Below are 25,185 nucleotides of genomic sequence, written 5' to 3'. Positions count from 1 at the left end.
TAAATAAAAATAAATCTTCATAATGAACAACATATACACGACTAAACCGAAGATATCCAACGCTGAAAGACGACAATATTCTATTAAATCAATGCCATTGTATGCTACAGTGAAGAAGGGTTGATGATGTTGTGCTGTGTATTGTAAAATGCCAAACGATTTAATCTAATAATTGATGTTCGTTCATGTCGCAATTTTTTTTCTTTTCTGTGCATACTTTATTTCTGAATAAAATGGGTTAGACTGAGATCGGAAAGCAAAATCAACAATTGCCTCGAAGGCAATTGAAATATGGATGCCCTCCATAGACACGTCAGGGAAGCAGGGGTTCAAGAAAGAAGCACGTCACATTTTCTCAGGGGAATCTATGGATGGATAATTTAATATTAGTTTGAGCAGGGGAAACATAGTTACAAGGAAGAATATTTTTCTGTACCATCACTGAAGTAAAATTTAGTATTTGTGGTATCATTAAACTTTGCAATTTCCATTCATGATGAAATCCATTGTGAAAATTATAGTGTACTTCAATCTCAATTTCAGTGCTGTTATTAGTAGCTCCCACTTATTTGCGTGCATTGACGTTAGCGTGCATTGCCACAGGATAAACATTCAGATAGAATAATGATTTTCAGGAAACCGTCCGGGCAATATATTTGGACACTTTCGAAGCCAGTTTCTTCATCTTAAGGATATCAAAAGTAAGTCGGGGAATCGAGTAATAAGGTTGTCTTTAATCGTGCAGGATACTGTCTGATTTATCAGCTGCTGGCAGTCGTTGAATATACAACTACTTGGTCGGCATTCTCTTGTCCATTTCTGCCCGGCTGCTGTGCTCTATCGGGAAAAGAGATGAGAAGATATTGGCCGCCTCCGTCCTCGTTGTTCATCTATGAAATAAACAAAAGAGTTTTCATACTCAAGGCGAAGTTAGATTAACTACTTGCGTTCCCGAATGAATATGATAGAGTAAAAGAGCTCTCTTCGGCTCTGCCGCAATATTTGTAAACGCATTAAACCAACTAAGTTCCCGAGTGAACAATTCTGCATCAATACAATCATAAGGGACATCTGAACTTAATCACGAAGGAGGGTGATTTCACCCATGTTATGACCCATTTTAAGGAGGCTCAGTATGTCACGCCCCTGGAATGAATTGTTTTTCTCCCGGTCCGCAGATTTCCACTCACAGCCGAAAGAAGAACGGAACAGGTTAATTCGTCATTCTAAACTATCCATTGATTAGGTTAGGCTTAACCGCGATAGTTAAGCGTTGCTGGTGTGGCGGGGCTCGAGTGGAGGAAAGGGCCCACTCCGAGCTATATCACTAAATAGAAAAACAGACTGCTAACTCTAGACTGGGCCCTCAGTCCATCTTATTATGAATGTAAATGTTGTAATGTAAAGATGCTTGTAAAAAACCTGTGACTTGCATCACACTTCTAAAACATCCAATATAGTTTTATATTATTATGTTAATGCAGTCAAAACGCTTCATGTATGAAATGTATTTAATGAGCGCTTCTCGACAGTCATTTAAGACGAACAACCTGGTTAACCAAACGCTATCTTATTCAATCACAATGTAGGATTGATCATCCACACAGTCTCTTTATCACGGGTTAATTTGCAAAAAAAAAAAAAAATTCCGTAACAAATGGGAAAGTAAATACTCAAAACAATCGTTGCTTGATACAAGATTGTTATTTGATTTAAATTGTGTCATGTGTGCCATGCAGTTTGGAAAATTCTTTATATATTTAGAAAACTGTTTCTGAAAGTCTGTATGCTGGCATAGAAAGGAAGAAAAGAGAAAATTAAAGCATATTTTTACATGTATATACTTCATACAGAGGTATGGATATGCATATTTATATGTATATACCTATGCACAGAGATAAGGCTACTCACCTCAGATCCCTCCCTTTCGTTGACAATTTGTCGTTCTGTTAGAATATACGGAAATGTACAGAAATCGTCAGTGCTTCATATCATGCAAGTATTTTTGGCTCTGCAAATTGATTGAAATTTAAAAGCTGCTCATTCACTAACAGGGGTACCCAATCTTTTATATATCATGCACCACTATTATTAACCAAAAGGTCAGTGGTCCCCAGATTGGCAGAATCTGAACTAGATAAACTATAATCCTTAAGTGTGGTGTTGTAGGCGACCCTGGTGTTTTGACCATCATTGTTCTTGGCATTCCTTTATACAGAAATGGCTTGGCATTTGGCTTATTCTGGGCATTATCTTGACAAGAAGATTGACAATAAATATAATTGATACTTTTCAGAGAATGGTTGAATCGCAGCCCTGCACAAATCACCGGGACATGATATGGACTAGCTGCTGGTACAAGCATTCGCCAACTATTCCCATGGATTAACCAGACCCTGATCTGGGGGCTAAGCAGGTTCTACTCTTTGCCTAATGCCGACGTGAAGGCTAGCGGAGGGAAGAAGTGGCTTACACCTCATTTGATTGGGGTGTATCTTTATCTTGCCACCCACTTGCAAATCATGGAAAATGTCAAAGCTGAGTTAAAAACAATGAATCGTGTCCCGTATTTCTTTCAGTTTTGCATTTGTTCCATATGTTAAATACAGTTCTATGTAAGCTCTCGCACATAAATTGTTGGAGGCATTTATGAATGGTATCGCCCCAAAACCTCAACTGTTTACTCTTCTCCATCGATGAATTCCTTAACCATTTTGTGTGAGTTGCTTGGATTTCCAAGGAATTGCAGATTTTCTCGTGGTGATGTAACCTCCGTCTACATAAGATGCAGGTAATTTCTAAGATATGCACAATAGTTTTTTTTTGTTTAGAGCAATATATTTATTATATATGTTATTGAGATTAGAATTTGGACAAGGTCTTCATGATATTTCCCCCATTGTTTTGCCGTAGAGAAAGATGTAATGCCTTGCTGTTCGGAAATTTAAATGATGTGTAGTGTGGATGGGGTTTCACTTTTTCACAAAGATGCTTCGTTTTAAACTTAATGCGGAGGTGGTGGTCTAAAACGGTTTTACAGTAACATATGTCCGCTGACATATGTGTTGGGGCGTGGCCAAGTAGTTAAGGCGTTGGTCAAGTGATCTGAAGGCAGCTAGTTCGAGCTATTGTGTTGTGTCCTTGAGCAAGACATTTAACCACACATTGCTCTGCAAAGCTACCGGGGCCAAGCTTTATTGGCCCTTGTCCTTCCCTTGGACAACATCGGTGGTGTGGAAAGGGGAGACTTGCAGCATACAACACTGCCTATTATGTACACAGCGGAATTCAGTGGAAGGTTAGAGATAAAAATTACCCAAGCCCTAGCTGATGCTTGCATCGACACTAGCCATGGTTGAGCTATCATTACAACGAAAAGTAGCGAATGTAATGCGTATACGTTATAAGGAGCAGAGAAATAGAGAAACTATAGACCAACAAAACTAACATTGAGATACGTTACTAGGGAGAAGTCTAATGGATATGATGTTGGCAAGACAACGGTATTCACTATGGCTTTGATCGTGAGCAATAATGTGTGACCATCGACAATGATTCTTGATGATTCGACCAGAAAGGTCTGTAACGTGCAGGTGTAGGTCATAAGGACTTTGTAAAGTCTTTGATAAATCTCTACCTGGTAGATATTTCTGGAAGGTTTGATTCCATTGGAATCATGGATAAATGGCTAACTCTGTACACATCCAACTTGATCGCAGGAAGGAAAAGGTGTTAGTGAAATGTATTTCTCTTGGACTGGAGGCCACCAAGTAGCAGCATCTCTCAGGATTGGTACTGGCCGATAGTTATATTTCATCTATGTCTGCGATTTGAATAAAAATATACTACAAGGCATGGAGAGTACATATTCGGATAACACTAATATAAGCAACTAACTGGACAACGACAAAGTTATCACAAGTACAGATAAAATTTGATCAACTGAATAAAGGTTTGAAGAATGACGAATTGATTTCAATTCTGATAAAAAATAGAGATAGGCAGTTGCAATCTATAGCTATCCATCTATCTACACACACACACACACATATATAAACACTGTGAAAAGCAGGTCAGTGCGGAGTCCACAAGATACCGCAGACATCTGCGTGGCATAAGGAATTTAGAGTCAAATACGCACAGTACTTCAAGGAAGTAGTTATCTATGCAGAGCATGATGAAAGATCTTCTTGCCCTGAATCCAATAGGCCATTGAATATAGAAGTTATGATGACGTCGTGTGCAGGGCGCCAGTAAGGCCTGACTTGGTGTACTGTGCTCAGGTTTCGTTGTCCTCTTCTTAAAAATATGATTAATCTAGAAAGAGTGCAGAAAGGAACTACAAGAAAGTTTATTAGTTGGGGGAGTGATAGGCAGACAGACTTAGAGTTTATTCTTCGGAGCAAATGAACTGGTGATCTTACAGAGATGTAAAATCTTCAGATGTATAGAAAGAGGGAATGTATTAAGTTTTTTTTCAGGTTGGGGAATCAAGAACTAAATTGTTTGATTGAATTGTTTAGGCTCAGGTTCAAAAGGAAAATACTTAATTGAATCTTACGGAGAACACAAGATCTTTACACAGAATGTGGTATATTAATCGAAATAGCTGCGAGGGGAAATAGCTGGACAATAAAAATAGGCTAACAATATTTTGGGCCAGTACATGTAGGACGTAATATCTGAAAATATGAGCCAAACATTTGCCTATGTGCAAGCATGTGCGGGCCATGCTTCCGTGCAGTCCAGCTCTTTGACTCTAACATTGCCCTTAGTGAGTAAGACCATATATTTTAGATTTATACCTCAAGAATGGTTGAAAATAGATAAATATTTAATGAATATACTGTTGTTGGCTGGTAAAAAGACTCTTACTAGGAAATGGTTATCACAGGAGAGCCCAACTTTAAATACATGGATGGAAATTACGATGGGTATTTACAAAATAGAGAAGATAACTGCATCTGTTAATCATAAGCTGGAACAATTTGATTCTTACTGGGAAAAATGGTTTAACTGCATAATGCCTCATATGCCTGATGTTATTCTCACAAATCAATGGGTCTGTTGTAAAAAACACTCCCTACTTGTACATAGTTCTTTCCTTTTGCTTTTTTTTCTTTCCACTCTTTTCTTTACGTTTATACCTCAGATAAGTACTTTGTGGAGATTTGTGATATATATAAATATATATGATATATATGTATAATGTCTGAAATACATTTTATGGAAATGTTTGTTTGATGATGGACTTCAATAAAAAATTCCAAAACATTACTTTATTCCTCTGTTTTATTCAAACCTTGTAGAATCACTAAGAACATAACAGGTATACGGAAATGAAAGATTATGAAACGTAACTGTTGTTTGGAAGCAGTTGGCGGAACAAATTGTCTAGAAACATGCCAGCTATGCTTTAGTGTTGCACTTTGCCTGCACGATTTACTTCGTTGAAATAGAGAGCTGTTCCTGTATAAGCTGATGTTCATTCTAAATCGATCTTCCATCATATGGAAAGGATGTTTATAATAGTATAGGGTTTAGTTAACATTATTGTTTATTGTTACAGTCCTCAGATGTTGACTCGATTAATAGTAAAACGGTTGTTTACATGAACTTAACGATATCACACCAAATATAAAAATATGGGAGCCATAGCGCATACCAAATAGTGGTGGAATATAGCAGGCGGGGCAACATCGAAGGATGAGAAGTAGACAGCCGATAACACGGGGTGAGACCCTTCATTATGACCGGAATGCGAAAGTGGGGAAAACCAGAAAAAAATATCGGGTAGGTGGAGTACTACAAGCTGGAGTGTGACATGGAAGATCAGGAAAGGGGGTAGATGAGTGTCGAAGGGGAATGATAGTAAAGCTAAAATATGATAGGTGGAAGAGGTACTTTAGAAAGAGTAATGAGAAACAACGTTTTGAAACGAAACGATGCTTTACACAATGATTCGTCCACCCCAAAGTTGTGATACACCTGATATTTGTGAAAGCCAAATTCGCAGGCCTATCTTAGGGAATGAGAACATAAGTATCAACGTGTAGGAATAATCTTTTTTTCATTCGATCAGAAATATAACACGGGGTTAGAGGCTAAGTTAAGATGGAGCTCAACGGCGACTCTTTTGCTTACATCTTCCGAAACAGCTCTATTTCTATCTTTAATATATTTTGAAGACCCCCACTTGGATTTACACGCAGACTTCGGTTCTTTGTGGAAATGAGACCCGTTCTTGGGGTCTCAGGACCAGCCGTTGTTGTTCAACATGCCAAGCGCTCAGCCTAAGGGTTTTGCTCGAACTCGGAAACCTAAGCTCTCGGGGCTCTGGAAACGGGTGGATCGAGGATCAGTGTCACAATAAGAGACACGTCAGTGGTCGGGAAGGCCGGAAAATCTCCTGCTGTGGGCCCGACAACTCCAAATATTTGCGATCTTCGGGCAAAGAGCTTGAAAAAAAGCCACGAAAGTGACTTCTTAACATCGTAAACTAGCGTGTTGTGGTTATGTGTCCCACTCGCTGTGAAAATGGGGGACGCTTCCCTCACTCTTATTAGGGAGAGAGAGAACCTCTGGTTTGTCGAATGCCGGATAAAACGCCATACTTTTTGGGTTAACTGCATGGTCTGTCTTTCTTATCGCCTAGCTCACACCGATGCTCGGTAGCGGGTGCACTTTTTTGCTGAGGGGTGAGGGCGGTATCGTTGCTTGCTGCTGCTTACTCGCCGGAGGGAGGGTAGCTGAGGGGGAGTACTTTGGGGTTCTCACGTTTAAATCTCGTTCATTTTTGGGGCACCTCTTTTGTCCTGGATGTTTGCCGAGAAAGAGCATTTCAGAATGTATATTGTGGAAATTTCTCTGACATTAAATTGGACCTATGAACCTCTGAAGCTTTAAAAATGCACTGCCATTAATGGTGTGCAATATGTGCATATTACCTGTCCTGGAGGCCCTCCTCTTGTTGAAGAGTACAGCGACTAAAACGAACCCGAGGAAACAAATTACTGCGGCACTTATTATAAGAAGATAAACTGACGTCGCACATTCCAAGCTATCCGCACCTAAGGTATAAGGAGAAGAAATGTAAACAATTATGAGCTCTATGAGCAGAACATCCAACGTGTTCACTAGCAATGCTTTTTTTTTTAAATTTCATCAGAAGAAGTCCTCATTAGGATTCTGATCACATAGTTGGACGGGCGTTTAAAATCTTCTAATTTCCCTTTCATACTTTTATAATTAGAACTTAAACATCGAACCTAGTAGCAGTCATCCCTCCAGCAAAGAGATAGGTACAGAAAAGTGCCTGAAAGAAAGCTAGTAACATCATAAAGGATCAACCCACAATGCAGATGGACTGCCTTTCCTACCCCGTCAGTGAACGGATTATTTAGCATCCACGCCAGGAGGACAGACTGAACAAACATTTACTTCATCCAGACCTTCAAGATTGAACATTACCTCCACCAATAAACCCATTGCCCAACAATACACACCACCAATATTTAATCTTTTCTTGACAGAATTACATTATGTACAGATACTAGTGTAGCTAGCTTTAATTTATATACATAAAGTCAGTCTATATATACCTAAGCTAATCATATGTATTTATAATGATTGTGTTTTCATGCATATTGTATTCTTGATAATGCTGCACCGTATTTCAGACCAAACACAAAATCCTCTGAGCTGTGAACAAAGGTACGACAATGTACAATATTGAATATTGAAGTTCTGAAGCTTCAGAAAAACAATGAAAGTTTTTCACAGACTCCTTTTTAACTTATAAACTCTAACCTAGTGTACCTGCTGGTGAACCTTTCTGTACCTTTCCAAAACATTCCATTCGTTTGACATTTGCAATTGCAAATAGCACCCCAAGGGTATCCTAACCAAAGACGACTTTTCCACTTTAAGATCGTTAACATGTCTTCCTTTCTATTATCACAGTTTTTGGCCAATAAAGGCAAGTATTGTGGATAGAAAAAAAAACTATGAAGACTCGTCATTTCTAATGGCAAATCACTGTAGACTTGTTGTGTAACTGGTAAGACTGTATCATATCTCCAGAGACGAAGGGTCCATACTGAGATCGTGAGCTGTTTACAGGCAGGGTTTGGCACGTTTTACCCGGTTGTGCATAAGTTACTTGGAAATGCTTCGGTTATCTTTCAGAACCCAGCGACACATGTTTTCTTGGGTAATTTTTCGTAATAAGATTACCAGCCTAGGGTATAAATTGACCTGTGTTGGATCTGTGTGTGTGTGTGTGTGTGTGTGTGTGTGTGTGTGTGTGTGTGTGTGTGCGTGCGTGCGTGCGTGCGTGCGTGCGTGCGTGCGCGGAGTTGTATGGGAGTGGAAAAGGGGCTGGCAACAGGGATGTGTTAAGATGTGATTAGTTAAAATAAACGTTCGATGTTTCGCATTGACTCATAGTCGAAGGTTTGCAATCTCAGATAGTACACTGCATCTCTCTAGTGTTTCGACCATGAGGGCACGCATAGCTTTATCTTTTGTGTTGACAACAATCATGATCAGATGTTGTCTCTCACCAAGTGCTGTTTCAGTCAACAGTCTCATTTGGTGTAATAATACCAACTGCTCACCATACGTGAGATGAGACGCATGTACACATTGCAGCTTTTCCGTAGGAGAGAACTACGGGCATGAAGTTTTCGGAGATAACTCAATACTCGCTATAGATACTGGCTTTCATTTAGAAATAAACCCCAATGTGACACGCACTGTACAGTTATAAGGTTCAGTTTAAATTGTACTTCTACTGAGTTGAAGAAATACATAATGTAAATTCACATTACGAAGCAATGGCGGGGTGTATGGTGGTTCCAGGAAGGAATAGGACCACTGCTGTAGGGGAATCGTGTCCACCTGTGACAGATCACTCATGTTTGGGCCACAGCGGAAAACCAGCTCTCACCTGCGTCTCCTAGCAGCTGTTTCCATTTGCTGGGCCCACACACGGTACAGTGCATTGGCAGACAGACTAAAACACTTATAAGAAGCCGGCGGGCCTCATGCACTAGTGTGAATGGGACATGCATGTCCCAGCACGTGAAGTCATCTGCTGTGGACTATACGGAAGGTGTCAGCAGTTCGATTTAAAAACAAAGAAGGTGGTTCTGCAACGCGCCCTGGGAAGCGATGGGCACGATAATGCCTAGTAGTCTCGGCTATCCACTGCAGACAGGGAAGACCTCAATTTGTAGAGACTACCCGTACCACTGGACCCGAATTTCAAGGTCGAAGGAGTGGAACTGTCGCCGTACACCGGCTTTTTTTTCACTTTAGCATTCACAAGCAAAGATCTCTTGTCACTGTAGAATAATACAGACAGCCAATACTAACCAATGGTAGGAACAACAAGAGCAGCGGATCTGTAACATGGTCAGAATAATACAGCAATCATACAAACATGGCATGATTAATATGTTCATGTGTATTGATGCCAGTGACCATACTCACCAAGCATAGTCCGCTCAGCTTTGTGCTTGCTAATACTATTACGAACTGTGCAGGAGTAAGTCCCACAGTCTGTGCTGGTGAAGTTATGAATCGATATGCTGCTATTGTCGTTCGTTAAGATATATCTCTGGCTAAGCGACAATCGTTTCCCGTCCTTCTCCCAGAAATACTGCGGCAAGCTCCCTTCTGTTATGTTGCAAGTTAAAGTCAAAATGCGATGGATACTTGAGTTACCTTGGACGACCACAATAGTTGGAAGCGAAACTGGAACTATAAACAAGCAATTATCGTTACTATTCGACTCTGTCGTTACAGCCTAAAAACGGTTGTTGTTCATTTGTCCTGAAGTCTAATATAAAACCCTGAACTTGCAAACATTACTAAAGCGGGTTTTATTTGGTTGAAATTGGAACCATTTGTTTCCTTCTGCATACAGCAATGCCCAGTAGTTGAGACGAACTGGAGAGTGTCTATGCATTGCCCTCTTGCCTTTACAAGTGCCATTCTTTTCCATCGTCACTCCCGTAACCCGAGAAAATGCGTGACAATCCACCTCTTCTACGCCCCTCCTGATTGATTTTATATTCAATTTTCTCGTCCACTCCAGCTTCCTATGTTCCAAGGAATGAAGTCCTGTCCTATCCAGACTTTTCCTATTATGCGAGCTCTCCAGTCTTTTTCTGCACCTTCACCACCTTAATGGAGTCGTTTCCACAGCTGGGCGATCAGAAATTTACACGGCAGCACAGTGACAAAAAGATAAATTTATGACAAATCTAAAAGTCGGTCCTAAAATTAGACACAATGACAAATTGACAGGAAACAATATACTTACCAAGAATATCGAGGTAGATAATTTTGATTTCCATCCGCCCATTATAGAAAAGAATTTCAGCTCGATACACCCCTCTGTCATTGTCCAGGAGGCCAGAGAGTCTTAAAGAACAATCGGGGAAACAATATACTCTGCTTTCCTGCTGCTTGTACACGTGACAAAAATGTTGGTTAGGAATGCACTTTAGAAATGCATGGCTCCCTTTCTCCCAGCTTATTTCACGTACTTCCTCTCTTGAGGCACGGTGAAGGGGGAATAAAACCGATTCACCCAGTATTCCGATCAGATGATCTTCACGTGCTTCGATTACAACCTGCTTGTCTGTTAGAAGATCAGAAACATACCGTCATACAGTTGAGGAATGAGAAAGATGGGATTTGAAATACCGGTGTATAACAAAGAACACAGTAATCAGAGATCTACAGGTAAATGATAATTGATATAATTACTAACATTTGAAAATACACGTAGTAAATCAAAATACCTTTATGCAACATTTTCAGCATACAGTCGAAACAGATAAAACATTCAACATCACCTATTATGATAAGATAGACTCTTGTCCTCATATTCTGCATTGTTATGTTCTTCATAGTTATTATTGGACAGCTCTTCACTTTCTCTGTAAGCAACATCTTTTTCTGAATTCGGTTATTATTTTTTCCTTGTGCTCCCTAACATCTCGCAGAATGTTAGAGATAAATTTGTCCCGGTGAGGAAGATAAAGAATGGTAGGGAGAAGGAACCATGGGTGACAAGTGAGGTGGATAATCTAGTCGGATGGGAGAAGGCAGTTTACGTGAGGTTTAGGAAGCAAGGATCAGATGAGTCTATTCAGGAATATAGGGTAGCAAGAAAAGAGCTTAATAAATGGCTGAGGAGAGCAAGAACGGTGCATGGAAAGGCCTTGGCGAGGAGGGCAAAGGAAAACTCTGTCATTCTTCGATCATTGGAAGAACAAAAGTTTGACAGAAGTGAAAATAGGACCGATTAGAGATAAATGTGGGAAGATGTGCCCGGAGGCTGTGGAAGTAAGCGACTTCCTCAATGAATGCTTCTCTTCGGTATTCACCAATGAGAGGGACCTTGACGGTGAGGACAATATGTGTGAGGTTGATGTCCTGGAGCATGTTGATATTAAGGGAGAAGAGGTGTTGGAGTTGTTAAAATACATAAGGACGGGTAAGTCCCTGGGGCCCGACGGAATATTCCCCAGGCTGCTCCACGAAGGGAGGCAAGAGATTGCTGAGCCTCTGGCTAAGATCTTTATGTCCTCGTTGTCCAGGGGAATGGTACCGTAGGATTGGAGGGAGTCGAAGTTTATTCACTTATTCAAAAATGTTAGTAGGGATAGTTCGGGTAATTATAGACCAGTGAGCCTTACGTCTATGGTGGGAAAGCTGTTGGAAAAGGATCTTAGAGATAAAATCTGTGGGCATTTAGAGAATCATGGTCTGATCAGGGACAGTCAGGGTGGCTTTGTGAAGGGCAGATCGTGTCTAACAAGCCTGATAGATTTCGTTGAGGCGGTGACCAGACATAAAGATGAGGGTAGTGTAGTGGATGTGATCTAGATGGATTTTAGTACGGCATTTGACAAGGTACCACACGGTAGGCGTATTCAGAAAGTCAGAAGGCATGGGATCCAGGGAAATTTGGCCAGCTGAATTCAGAATTCGCTTGGTTGCAGAAGGCAGAGGGTCGAGCTTGAGAGAATACATTCGGATTAGAGGATTGTGACTAGTGGTGTCCAAACAAGGATCGGTTCAGGGACCTCTACTTTTCGAGATTTTTATTAACGACCTGGATGTGGGGGTTGAACGGTGCGTTGACAAGTTTGCAGACGACACAAAGTTTGGAGGTGTTGTGGATAGTGTTGAGGATTGTCGATGATTGCAAAGAGACATTGACAAGATGCAGAAGTGGGCTGAGAAGTGGCAGATGGAGTTCAACCCAGATAAGTGTGAGGTGGTACACATTGGAAGGACAAACTTCATGGCAGAGTACACAATAAATGGTTAGGATACTTGGGAGACAGGTGGAGCAGAGGGATCTATGGGTAAAGGTCCACAGATCCTTGAAAGTTGCCTCACAGTAGATAGGGTAGTTAAGAAAGGTTATGCGATTGTAGCTTTCATAAGTCGAGAGATAGAGTTTAAGAGTAGCGAGGTAATGATGCAGCTCTATAAAACTCTGGTTAGGCCACACTTGGAGTACGGTGTCCAGTTCTGGTCGCCTCACTATAGGAAGCATGTGGAAGAATTGGAAAAGGTACAGAGGAGATTTACAAGGATGCTGCCTGGTTTAGAGAGTGTGCATTATGATCAGAGATTAAGGGAGCTGAGGCTTCACTCTCTGTAGAGAAGGAGGATGAGAGGAGACATGATAGAGGAATACAAGATATTAAGAGGAATAGATAGAGTGGACAGCCAGCGACTCTTCCCAGGGCACCACTGATCAATACAAGAGGACATGGCTTTAAGGTAAGGGAAGGAAAGTTCAAGGGGGATATTAGAGGAAGGTTTTTTACTCAGAAAGTGGTTGATGAGTGGAATGCACTGTCTGAGTCAATGGTGGAGGCAGATACACTAGTGAAATTTAAGAGAATACTAGGCAGGTATATAGAAGAATTTAAGGTGAAGGGTTACATAGGAGGCAGGGTTAAAGGGTCGGTACAACATTTTGGGCCGAATGGCCTCTACCTTGCTCTATTGTTTTTTGTTGTTTGTTCTTTGTACTACCTCCATGCACAGTTGCAATGTTCACGGATGGTACACGGAAGAATATTTTTCATAGTACTTCTCTATATGTGACCATAATTACACCGATTAAGATTCGCCAGTTTCTACAATATTAATCGGGCATAGGCTATGCAGTGAGTTCATGACTTTTCTTATCTCTGCCTCGACTACACTCTCAATCTGATTACCAGTATCTTGGACCAAAATGGACCAAATGAACTCTGCAAAAATGAACATACAAATTTATCTGGCCATTGTAGCACTCTGTGGCCACTAGTTCCGGCCTCGTAAACTTATGAGGGATGGAAATAAAAATGATCTGCAACATGCTGTCCAAACATGCCACACTTTCCACGGTTCGTGGGCGCTCTTTGTGCTGTGGTCATTTCAACATGACCACGTTTCTGTCCCTTTTCACACTTTTATAACAGGATATACTGCAAGTGCTTCTTTGTACATTCCTGAATTCGTGGACAGATTATGTTCTCAAAACATCTGCTGGCATCTGCATGTTTGCAGAAGATACCGCCGTAGTGAGCCACATCTCGCTTGACGATGGGTCGGAGTAATAGAAGGATATTTATAGATTAGTAACATGGTTTCATATGAACAACACTTCTCTCATCATCAAAAAAAGCCATGGAACTGCACATTGTATTTAGTAGCGGTATAGGTGTACATACTCCTGTTTACTCAAAAGTTGTTGAGTCTGAGAGGTTTAAGAAGGTTGCAATATGCACGACCCTAAGGTTGAACATCAACAATGTACTGTTGCGGTCCTGTCTGGGAAGCTCCCCAATGCCTCTGCTTCCTCCATAGGCTAAGAAAATGCTGGCGTGACCTAGTCGACAGGTATTAATTTTACTGATACACGTTAGAAGTAATCTTTTCTGGATACAAAAAGACTTGGTATGTCACCAGCTCTGAACGTGGAAGTAAAAAACAACAACTGCAGAGTCTCGTGGACACAGTTCAGCCCTTCTGGGACACCAGTCTCCCCTCCATGGACAAAAAAAAAATACCGCAGATGCTGGATATACAAGCAAAACCGTCTACCTAATGGAATGAACAACGGAATGGAATGATCTTCTGGTAATGCCTCCCATTAAGCATGCCTGAGTCCCTTTCACCTTATATTCTTTCTTGCCGATCACCTCCTACTGGTGCTCCTCTGCCTTTTCTTTCTTGCATGCCCTCCTTTCTTCTCCAATCAGAATCCCTCTTCTCCAGCCCTATATATTTTTCACCATCAACTTCCCATCGCCTTACTTCAGCTGTCCTACTCCCGGTTTCACCTATCATTTTGTGCTTCTTCCCCCACCCCCCGCTACATCAATTGTCCCCAGCTTCTAACTTTGACCTTTTTAACCTGCCCGAAACGCCGACTATACTTTTCCATAGATGTTGCCTGGCCTGCTATGAGCTCCCCCAACATGCGTGTGTTCCCCCGAATAGATTCCATTTTACGTCTCACTGACGCTGTCAATTAAGTAGTTTTATCAAATTCTAGACGCACCCTGGACCCTGGACATTCTGCCTTCTCCTCTACGTTTTCCAGCGGAAATTACAGAAACCTGAAAACACGTATCACTAGCGCAAAGCACCTTCTATCCCACGATATTAAGTCAACTAGGTAGTTCTCTAATAAAAAAAATGAATAATGGCATGACCTATTATGATCCTACATATTATTATATACCAGTCCTGTGCGTTCTCTGTAGTTGTCACAATATTATTTTGCACTATTTGTTTTATATTGATCTTGTTCTCTCACAATGCACAGTGTACTAATCTGATTTATAGCAACTGCATGCAAGAAAACTTCACTGTATCTCATCACGTGTCAGAATAATAAACAGTTTCAGACTCAAATTCCAGTTACAATGCTCTTAGAACTTGAATAGACCACATCCTGCTCTGTACAGAAATTGCTCATTTGACCAGTATTTTGTCCTAACAGCAATTGCAGTAGATGTTGTGTTGCTCAATCCCGTTATAAAACTGCGTCAGCCCACTTCTGAACACGCAGACTCAGTGTTGTATTGCAGCTTAGAGTGAATTTAAGAAAAAAGTTAGGATATATTTACAAGTCAGCATGTAATGCAGTATGTTGGGCAATGTGTTCCTCTCCCCAATGCAGCTTTAGATTGCAACTTCACGGATACCGGATTAGAATCAGAATATCATTATTGACCTTTTTAACCAGCCTGAAACGCCGACTATACTTTTCCATAGATGCTACCTGGGCTGCTATGAGCTCCCCAACATGCGTGTGCTCACCCGAATAGATTCTATTTTACGTCACACTGAGGCTGTCAATCAAGTAGCAGTATCTGTCTAGACGCACCCTGCGATTATCAGAATTTATTTAATGGAACATTTGTAATTTCTTCAGCAGCAGTACCCTGCACTGTTATAAAAGGAAGCGATAGATTTTCATACGCTGTTTAAAACAATCCTCTATGACTCTACGTACATAGTTTGCAAAGTTATATTTTGCCGATCAGAATAGGGTTGCGGTAAGTAAAACTCACCAGAGCTAGCAAATCTTCTCCTAATCTTAACGTCTACGTTTGACTGATCCGAATTTAACAAGGCAATTCTATTCACAAAATGATAAAGAAAGTCGTGCCCTGTGCTCTGTATCATTTGGCCCATAGTCCGCTAAATTTATTCTAGCTATGTACTCATCTGGGTGGCTATTAAATGCTGCTAATGAACCCATCTGAAAGCACGTTTCTGTTATCCCATTTCAAGTACCTGCTACACATGTGTGAACTTGTCGATTGCTGTATATATTTTTTCAATATACATATATATCACTATATACAACACTGAGATTCATTTTTCACACTCAACAAATCTATAGAGTAGTAACAGGATCAGTGATAGATCAACTTGAGTGCAGAAGAAAAAATAGAATACGCAAATGCAAATAGAATTTAAAAGCAATGGGAACAAAGAGAACATGCGATTACAAGATAAAAAGCCTGTAAAGGGAAAACATTGGTTCTGGGAACCAATGGATGGGCAAGTGAGTGTTGTTATCCACATTGTTTAAAAGCCAGATGTTTGAGGGGTAGTACATGTTCTTGAACCTGGTGGTGGAGTCCTGAGGATCTTGTACTTTCTACTTGATGGCAGTAACGAAAGGAAAAAAAACTGTATGGCCTGGGTGGCGGGAATCTCTGATATTGATGATACTGTCCCACGACAGGGACCCGTGTAGATGTGCTCAGTCGTTGCAAGAGCTTAATCCATGATATACTAGGGTGAATCCACTAACTTTTAAAAATCGCATGGTACTCCTCTTAAATTTGTGTCGTACAATTTTAACAACCATCTACCCCTCCCCCAACGTCCCACGGCTAAAATAAAATACATTTACATCTTTCACACTGTCGATGCCCCTCATTATTTTAAATCATTCCATCAGGTCACCGGAAATTTTCTTAGCCCCAGGCAACAATGTCCAAGACTACGTAAACTCTACTTGTAAATGGGGTCTCCAAGTCAAGATAGCATCCAGTTAAATCTACCTTTGTTATACGAAAGTAAACTAAAATCTTGTTAAGGAAAAGCATCGTGGGATATCATTTCTCTCATACTTCCATTCCAGGTTAAGGTTCAGCATTAGTTAATTTTGTTATACATACGCCAGACGCTATTCTGTCAAATGCTACTGTCTGTCACGTCAGTCTTGCCAAACTGCCATACTTTCACCATAAACAACATGTCTTACCATTGAAGATTGCTTGAAATAACACCAAAATCAAAACAGGCTTCAGTTTCCATTGCTCCAGCATTGTAGATCTTTTTTATCAGCTGCCGCAATGTGAAAAAATAAGTTCACAAATCGACAATGTTGAACTGGGTCAACCCGTGGAAAAAATTAAACCACTATTTGCTGACGTCAGCCTCGTTGCTGTGGAAACTTCGACCACAATCGAGCACCGGATGTGGTCCTTCCAAATGCTTTTTACTGAGACATACTTGTGGGGACATTTCGCCACTGGGTTGTCAAAAAGTCTCAGAAGTACGCGAATCAAGTAAACGTCTTTTGGCTAAATTCTAAGTTTGTCTGGCCGAATGTGAGTGGAGCAAAATAACAGTTAGATTCTGAAAGGATTACTTTATTTTCCTATTTCTGCTCCTTGCTATTTCGCTTTGCCCGTACTACTATGCAGCGTAGAAGCAAACCCTTCACTCCAACGAGTTTGCCCAATTACCAATCTGACATTTTAAATGGCGATACATTTAGGAAAGCTGGTGCCGGTCTGTACCCTTTCCTCTTACGTTGATATTCTCCATTTCCTCCATATTTTAGCAGCTAACGCCATGCTACTACAACACGGGCTCTCTGGACTTCGGAGTTCCATTCCGGCACTGTTATTGAAGGCTTCTCTTTACGACTGCTCTGTGGAGTGCGTGAGTTTTCCCAGGGTGCTCCGGATTCGTCCCATAGACAATTCATATACGTGGTAGTTTAACTGGACATTTTAATTCTCTCGTGGGAAGGTTAGGATTAGAGGTGGAGACGTTGCTAGGCAACGTTTTCAAGTTGCACCCAATACTAGATATATTTTAACTAACCCGTGGAAGTGCACAGATACACAGGCACAGCAGAGAAGACAGCAAAGTCATCCAAACTCTCCAGGGAAGGAAATAAGACTTTTGAGTCCAATTAGTAAAACAAAATGTAAAGGGGGTTTCTTCTTGTTTCTGTGTTACTGTGTATGCAATCAAAATGGCTTCTTTGTTTTGTTAAAAGCAGGAATGCTTCTTTGTTGCGAGAGAGTGCTGGAAGCTTGTTTGGGTTAAAATTTACTGATAACGAGAATTGCATTCCTTTCTAAACCAATTGGGATTAATGTTGTTCTTTCTTCTGAGTCTGTAAGCTATTGTTGGCGGGCTTTTGGGCTGATCGTCACGAGGGGGTGAGAGAGAGAGGACGCGATGCTGTAAACTGGGCGAGGAACGGACCCCAAGCGGGGTTCCGAGGTCAGGAGGTACTCCGAGGAGAGGAGATGAAGCTAGATGTGCTTGGTTGACCACTTCGGATGGTCCCAAGCTGCAAGACGAGTAGTTCGGAGGGGATCGAATGGTGGCCATTCAGTAATTGAGCTCCAACGGTTGTGCACGAAGTGGTTTGGTCTTTGATAAGTTTGGCGCCTTTTCTTTATTTTTTCTTCATATATACTGTATCGTTATTAATCACTTAGTTATAGTAATCTTTATAAATTGTACTCATTTCATCGCATATGGTGTACTGTCTGTTTTTGGGTGAGGCGGGAACCTCATACAGCATCCACACCAGCTGATTACCCAGTTTGGCGGGGCTGAAGGCTGCTCCCCCTAGACGAGAATGAGCTGAGTGAGCCTGAGGCGACCCAGGGGGTTAAAAAAATCTTTTAAAAAATAGGATAAGGCGCGGATACCTGAATTAGCTTAATCTACCCACCTAAGAAAGACTCCAGAGACATTTGACTTCTCTGAACTGGAGGACATTGACAGATAGCGCAAGCGCTTTGAGACATATAAGGCTGCAAGCAATTCAAGCAGACTTTAGAGGAGCAGTATATAAACACATTGAAATACTGCATGGGTGACAGAGCAAATGTGTGGATTATGACTGATAGAAGCTCAGAAAAACAGGTACAACACAGTCAGGACAAATTCAAAGAAAAGATTCGTGGAAAGTACAATGTGTTATATGAGATGACAAAGTATAATTTTAGAAAGTAGGAGCCATGTAACAGTGTAAACGATTTTATCGCAGCTTTGTATGTACTCAGCCAACTGTGCATTTCGAAATGTGAGAGTTGAGCTCAGGAGAGAGACGACTGTTCTAAGTCTGCTGGACATGCAATTGTCAGAGAGACTTCATTTTCAGACAAACCTCCTACTAGCGAAAGCTAATACTATGGTCAGACAAAGTGAGATAGTTAGTCAGCAACAGGGAAATCACAGGTACAAAAACTATGCTGAGCTAAAGCTAGAAGCTATACAGTTAAGGATACAATCACGGTGCAGTCAGAAATACTACAGAAAGGGGTAATAGTGGAGTTCAGTTCAAATAAAAGACACACTCAAATCAAATAACACGTAAAATGTTCAACTACAAGATAAGCAACAGGTCTCTACTAGATGTCGAAGAGCCCTGTACATCAAAGAAGTGAACTGCCCCCAATGGAAATGAGCTGGCCATTAGAGAAGCCAGTGTCACTCCAAAGCAATGTTTCAGGCACGCAGAATATAACTCAGACGAAAATAGTGCTTTCCTGTGTGTAGATCTAATAGACAAGTCTGCTGTACCACGGTTCAGCTGCAAAATGAGGCAGTAACGTTCAAAATGGACACTGGGGCAGCGTCACAGCCATCCCCGAATGTCTGTTCGCAAAACTGGCGAAAAGAGAAAGCAGTCATTACTCCAAACCTAACAAAGAAAATGCTCATGGCGTCAAAGAAAAATAAGCGCAGTGTGAAATAAATATTTACTGCCTAAACCGTAAAAATGCTAAGAAGCTATTTATGTTGTTCAGGTGATATTCTCATCACTATTGGGTGGATACACCATCGGGAAGCTAAACCCCATTGCAAGGTTATGATTCTGAGGCAGATGGCTTCGAAATACCAAAATGTCGATACTTGGAATATCCTATATATAGTCCAGAACATGGGACACTGTTTAACAGTAAGGAGTCACAACCTGGGTCAGTAGCGTACTGGATATCTCATTCAAAGGATGTTGGAATTCTGTGATCCATAGAGCCGTGAAGATGGGTTGCTAAATCTATGGCCTATAAAAAGTCATTTTCTGATGAAAGGCAATTCAGCGATTTATGGTGAGGTGTGCAGAGGAAAATCTGGTGTTCAGATTGTATCAGCATTAGCTTCAAGGAGTACACAGTGACACTTGGCCTTTCTTAGTTTTCACATCCTCTATTGCCGCTTGCTAACTTCACATAAAATTACTCTGTTCCCTAAATGTTCATTACCAACATAATCACAATACCAGGCCCTATCTTCGCTGTCTCTGCAGCAAGTGATTTTATAAAAATCCTTCCTGCCGTAAAGGTATACTTCAATTTTATTTATAAATACCACAGCTGGCTAAACTTGTTCTAGGCCATATCAGCACATGCATTATATAAATTGAATAGGTGCAGCAAAGGGGTATTTGTGTAGGAAATTCACTTACACAAGAGATTGTGCGGATGCTGGAAATCCAGAACAACGCAAAATGCCGGACGAAATCAGCAGGTCAGGCAGCTTTTATGGAACTAAATGAACAGACGTTTCGGGCCTAAATCCTTCTCCAGGACAGAAAAATAAGATGAAAGACAAGCACTTTATATATGACAAAGTAAGTCAGATAACTGGTAAAGGGTTTCACTGCGGGAGCCTACTCCCGTAGAATGGAGTGGATGGGCTGGGAGAGAAGGGGAGGATGCTGATGTGGGATGCAGTTTCTTTCGTGATATCTTCCTTTTGATGTGCTAGGATTTACGGAGAATTATGAATTTTATGCAAAGGCTCATAAGGTGGTAGGAAATGACAAGGCCAAACCTATGGCTTTATTTGTTGCCAGTAAGGCGTGGATGACCGTGAAATATGCTCATCTTTTAGGACAGAGTACAACAGTGAGAATAGCTCCAGGGGCAATGTTTTTACAGTGGCATGTAAACGGTTGGGCACCCTGTTAAAAAAAATTCTGTTACTGTGAACAGTTAAGTGAGCAGAAGAGGAATTTATCTCCAAAAGTGATAAAAGTTAAAGATGAAACTTTTTTTTCAACATTTCAACAAGATTAGTGTATTATTTCCTTTTCGTAGAATTTTAGAGTGAAAAAAGAAAGGAGCACCATGCAAAAGTTTGGGTACTCCAAGAGATTTGAGCTCTCAGATAACTTTTACCAAAGTCTCGGAACTTAATCAGCTTGTTAGGGCAATGCTTTTTTTTTTCCCACAGTGATCGTTAGGAAGGCCAGCTTTATAAATACCCTGACTCCACAAACCGTGTCCCAACCATCAACAGTCATGGGCTCCTCTGAGCAGCTGCCTAGCATTCTGAAAATTAAAATAAATGATGCCTACAAAGCAGGAAAAGGCTATAAGAAGATAGCAAAGCATTTTCATTTAGCTGTTACCTTAGCTCGTAATATAATTAAGAAATGGCAGTTAATAGGAACGGTGGATGTCGAGTTGGGGTCTAGAAAACCCACAAAACTTCCCCAGAGACTTCTCGCAGGATTGCTAGAAAGGCCAATCAAAACTCCTGTTTGACTGCAAAAGATCTTCAGGAAGACTTAGCAGACTCTGCAGTGGTGGTGCACTGTTCTACTGTGCAGTGACACCTGCACAAATATGACCTTCATGGAACAGTCATCAGAAGAAAACCTTTCCTGCATTCTCAACACAAAATTCAGCGTCAGAAGTTTGCAAAGGAACATCTAAAGAAGCCTGATGCATTTCGGAAACAAGTCTTGTGGACTGTTGAAGTTAAAATAGAATTTACGTGGTCGCAATGAGCAAAGGTAGGTTTGGAGAAAAAAAAAGGTGCAGAATTTCATGAAAAGACACCTCTCCAACTGTTAAGCACGGGGGTGGATCTATCATCCTTTGGGCTTGTGTTGCAGCCAGTGGCACAGGGACCATTTCACTGGTAGAGGGAAGAATTAATTCAATTAAATACCAGTAAATTCTGGAAGCAAACTTCACACCATTTGTACGAAAGCTGAAGATGAAAAGAGAATGGCTTCTATAACAAGAAAATGATCCTGAACACACCACAAATTAAAAAAAAATGGACTACCTCAAGAGGCACATGCTGAAGGTTTTACCGAGGCCTTCACAGGCCACCGATCCAAACATAATCAAAATTCTGTGGATAGACCTTAAAAGAGCAGTGCATGCAAGACGTCCCAATAATCTCAAAAAACTTGAAGCCTTTTGCAAAGAAGAATGGGCGAAATTCCCCCAAACAAGAACTGAAAGAAGTTTAGCTAGCTACAGAAAGCATTTACAAGCTCTGATGCTTGCCAAAGGGAGTGTTACTAAGTACTGACTGTGCAGGGTACTGACCGTTGCTTGGACCCTTTTCCTTTTTTGTTATTTTGAAACTGTAAATGATGGAAATTAAAAAAAAAGTTATCTTGCTTAAAATATTAAAGAGATGTGACATCTTCAACTTGATGCCTTCAAGATATCAGGTCATCTTTTACTCGCCAATCTATGCACAGTAGCAGAAATCTTGACCAAAGGTTCCCAAACTTCTGCATGCCACTGTATATATTGTATGTGTGTGAGATGTTGGATATCAGGGCGATCTCCAGTACATGTGTACCAGATGCACAGAGCTGCATCTCCTGGGTGGACTGCATTATTGGCGGACAAATCGATTCGAAGGGAAAGAGAGTAGGCCTCACACAAGTCGGGTACACGTGTTTAAGAATGCAACGTTTCGCGGGGCTCGGTGCATTAGTGCTGGACCAATCAATTTGCAGAGAGAGCAAGCTTCACATAGGTCGGGGAGAAAAGTTTAAAGAGGGAGCGTTTTTCAGTGTTTTGTGCATTACCAGCAGAACAATCGATTCAATAGCAGGCACAAATTAAAGTAAAGCAGGGTCAAAAATAGAGTGGCAATTATGCGAGTGGACCAGTGTAGAAGTGGGAATTTGAGGCGCTGACGAGGAGGCACAAGCAAGTAGCAAGTAAAGCTTTTGCAGTCGTTGAATAAAAAAATCACTAAGTTACAGCTCTTTAAATAAAGAGGGGATTATGCAGGATCAAGTGATGTGCTGTAGCTGAATATTGTGTTTTCCTCTTGACATCTGGAGCAAGTGTTGGTTGCTTGAGGAACGCAGGCTTAAAGTTGATGACCTGGAATCTGAGCTAACAACACTGAGGATCTTCAAGGAGGGGCAGAGTTATCTGGATTCTCTGTTTCAGGACATAGACACAAGCATGAGATTATCCGCCGCAAATTCGTTTTGTGGTAAAGTTCAATAGGGTATAAATGCGAATGAGGCGGGTGGTGGGATCCAAGAGATAGTGCTGCTGGAGCGCCAGACAGGATGAATGGTGTATGTAGGAATGCTGAAAAACCTAACTGTGGCACCGTAATTCAGGGAGCCATTGAAGAGTGGGGAAAAAGGAGACATGTAGCGATACTTGGGAATACTATAGTCAGGGGAATAGACAAAGTTCTCTGTCGCGAGGATAAAGTGTCCTGAAGGCTTTGTTGCCAACTTGGTGCCTGATTCAGGACATCCTATGAGACCTGCAGAGGAGTTTGCAGTGGGAGGAGAAAGTTTCAGTTGTCATGATCCATGTGGGTACCAATGACTTAGGTAGAATGAGGTGTTACATACTCATGACACATGACAGTGGTAACCTTGTCACGTGACTGGGGTTGAAGCTGTACTGGACTTGAGGTAATGGTCTTGAGATGGTGGAGTGACGTCATTTTCCCGCCAGTAGAGATCATGTGACAGGTTTTTTTTACAGGGTATAAAAGGAAGACCCCACCCTGTGAGGAGAGGCAGTTCGTGGCGGGATTTGCCATGTTGACTTCATGCCACTGCGTGATTTAATGTGATGACGTAGTTTAGTTGAAAGATGAAGTGAGCTCTGCTGGTGTCTAGGGGTTAATAGATTGTCCGTTGGAAATATCAAAGTCACTCTGAAAGTCTGCGGGCCTCAGTCCTTTGAAAATCGCTGCGTTTTGCGTGGGGCGACCGAGAGAGAGAGATTGGGGGGAGAAGAGAAAGAACTTACCTAGTCTTGAGGAATCTTCCGTGAAATCGGGGAAGCGTTGGTTTCCTCTCCCCGATGTTAGTTAAAAGCGGTTTCCTGTGATTCCAGCCACAAATTCCAATCCCGGAATCTAACGCACGTGGCTTCCTTCAGTATGGCTTCCCGCTGCTGCGGGATCGCTCTCTCGTGTCTTCTGGCTGCGTCCAAGGGGCTGTCCCCCTGAGACTCTCCTTTATACTTCCTCACGGGGTCGCAGGTGTCAATCAGGTTGGGATGATGCAATCTCTTTCTCAACCAGCCCACCTTGCCCGAGGGCTTTTCACGTGGTCTCCATGAGACAATAGTTGCTGGCATCTTATTCTGTATCCCTGGTGGGACGTGCAATTTTTCACGTTTCTCTCTCTCTCACTTCCTGGGTCTACTGACCCTCCCCCCCCCCCACTCAACGGGTGCTCTTGCGATTCTCACAAAGGAGGGGGCTGGGATCATAACAAGAGAAAGAATTGTTATCTCTTGTTTCAGCTTTGGAATATTTTGAGGTATATATTGATACAACTCAAAAACCACTTATTGTTTACGCTGATCATAATCCGTTAGTTTTTCTGATTAAGATGAAAAACAAAAACAGAAGATTATTAAATTGGAGTTTGATGTTACAAGAGTACAATATTGCGATAACTCATTTTAAAGGTAATGATAATGTGGTTGCTGATTGTCTATCTCGATGTTGAATGTACAATGTAATTTTTAAAAAATTTTTTACGGAGTGTTTTTTTTAATTGTAACACTCCTATTGTATTGTGAGTTATAAGTTCTTATATGATGGTATTGTATATTATGTATGTTATAAAATTTATACATTTGTTTTTCTTGTAAGCAATTGTTAAAAATTTTTGTTTTTGTAAGACCAAAAATGTTTTTTTTTGGATGGAGGTGTTACGTACTCGTGACACATGACAGTGGTATCCTTGTCACGTGACTGGGGTTGAAGCTATACTGGACTTGAGGTAATGGTCTTGTGATGGTGGAGTGACGTCATTTTCCCGCCAGTAGAGACCATGTGACAGGTTTTTTTTACAGGGTATAAACGGAAGATCCCACCTTGTGAGGAGGGGCAGTTCGTTGCGGGATTTGCCATGTTGACTTCACGCCACTGCGTGATTTAATGTGATGACGCAGTTTAGTTGAAAGATGCCGTTTTATCTAATGCCTAAAGTTTAAAAGGTCATTGCCAGCAGTTTCTTTACAATACTGCTAGTTGAGAACCAGTGGAGAGTGAAGATAGGAGTTCGGAAGTTAAAGATCGAGGAGAATCGATTTTCGACGGTGAAACGGGTTCGATCTTGTTTAATCCTTA

The 25,185-nt window shown here is 41.2% G+C and overlaps 1 protein-coding gene across 1 annotated transcript; it reads right to left on the bottom strand.

The window, feature by feature from the left end:
• Positions 1–404: 404 nt before the first annotated feature.
• LOC132394716 (uncharacterized) lies at positions 405–16,897 on the bottom strand. Its single transcript, XM_059971142.1, has 5 exons — positions 16,814–16,897; positions 10,331–10,651; positions 6,948–7,070; positions 1,912–1,946; positions 405–890 (listed from the first exon to the last, which is right to left on the bottom strand). The coding sequence occupies exons 1-5, from the start codon at positions 16,875–16,877 to the stop codon at positions 762–764; spliced, it is 672 nt and encodes a 223-aa protein (XP_059827125.1). The 5' UTR covers positions 16,878–16,897; the 3' UTR covers positions 405–761.
• Positions 16,898–25,185: the final 8,288 nt, after the last annotated feature.

This window comes from Hypanus sabinus, chromosome 1 (assembly GCF_030144855.1).
Source record: "Hypanus sabinus isolate sHypSab1 chromosome 1, sHypSab1.hap1, whole genome shotgun sequence".
Classification (NCBI taxonomy): Eukaryota; Metazoa; Chordata; class Chondrichthyes; order Myliobatiformes; family Dasyatidae; genus Hypanus; species Hypanus sabinus.
Note: the sequence above shows the minus strand (reverse complement) of the source record. Positions and strands in the feature narration are given on the sequence as shown.

What these genes read in the sequence shown, in the direction of transcription:
- LOC132394716 (XM_059971142.1), bottom strand. Translation starts at nt 16,877, where the DNA reads ATGCTGGAGCAATGGAAACTGAAGCCTGTTTTGATTTTGGTGTTATTT. An exon ending in GAGGAGGGCCTCCAGGACAG is followed by an intron (nt 1,947 to 6,947) that starts GTAATATGCACA and finishes ATATTCTAACAG; the next exon opens with AACGACAAATTGTCAACGAA. An exon ending in ACGAAAGGGAGGGATCTGAG is followed by an intron (nt 891 to 1,911) that starts GTGAGTAGCCTT and finishes TTTATTTCATAG; the next exon opens with ATGAACAACGAGGACGGAGG.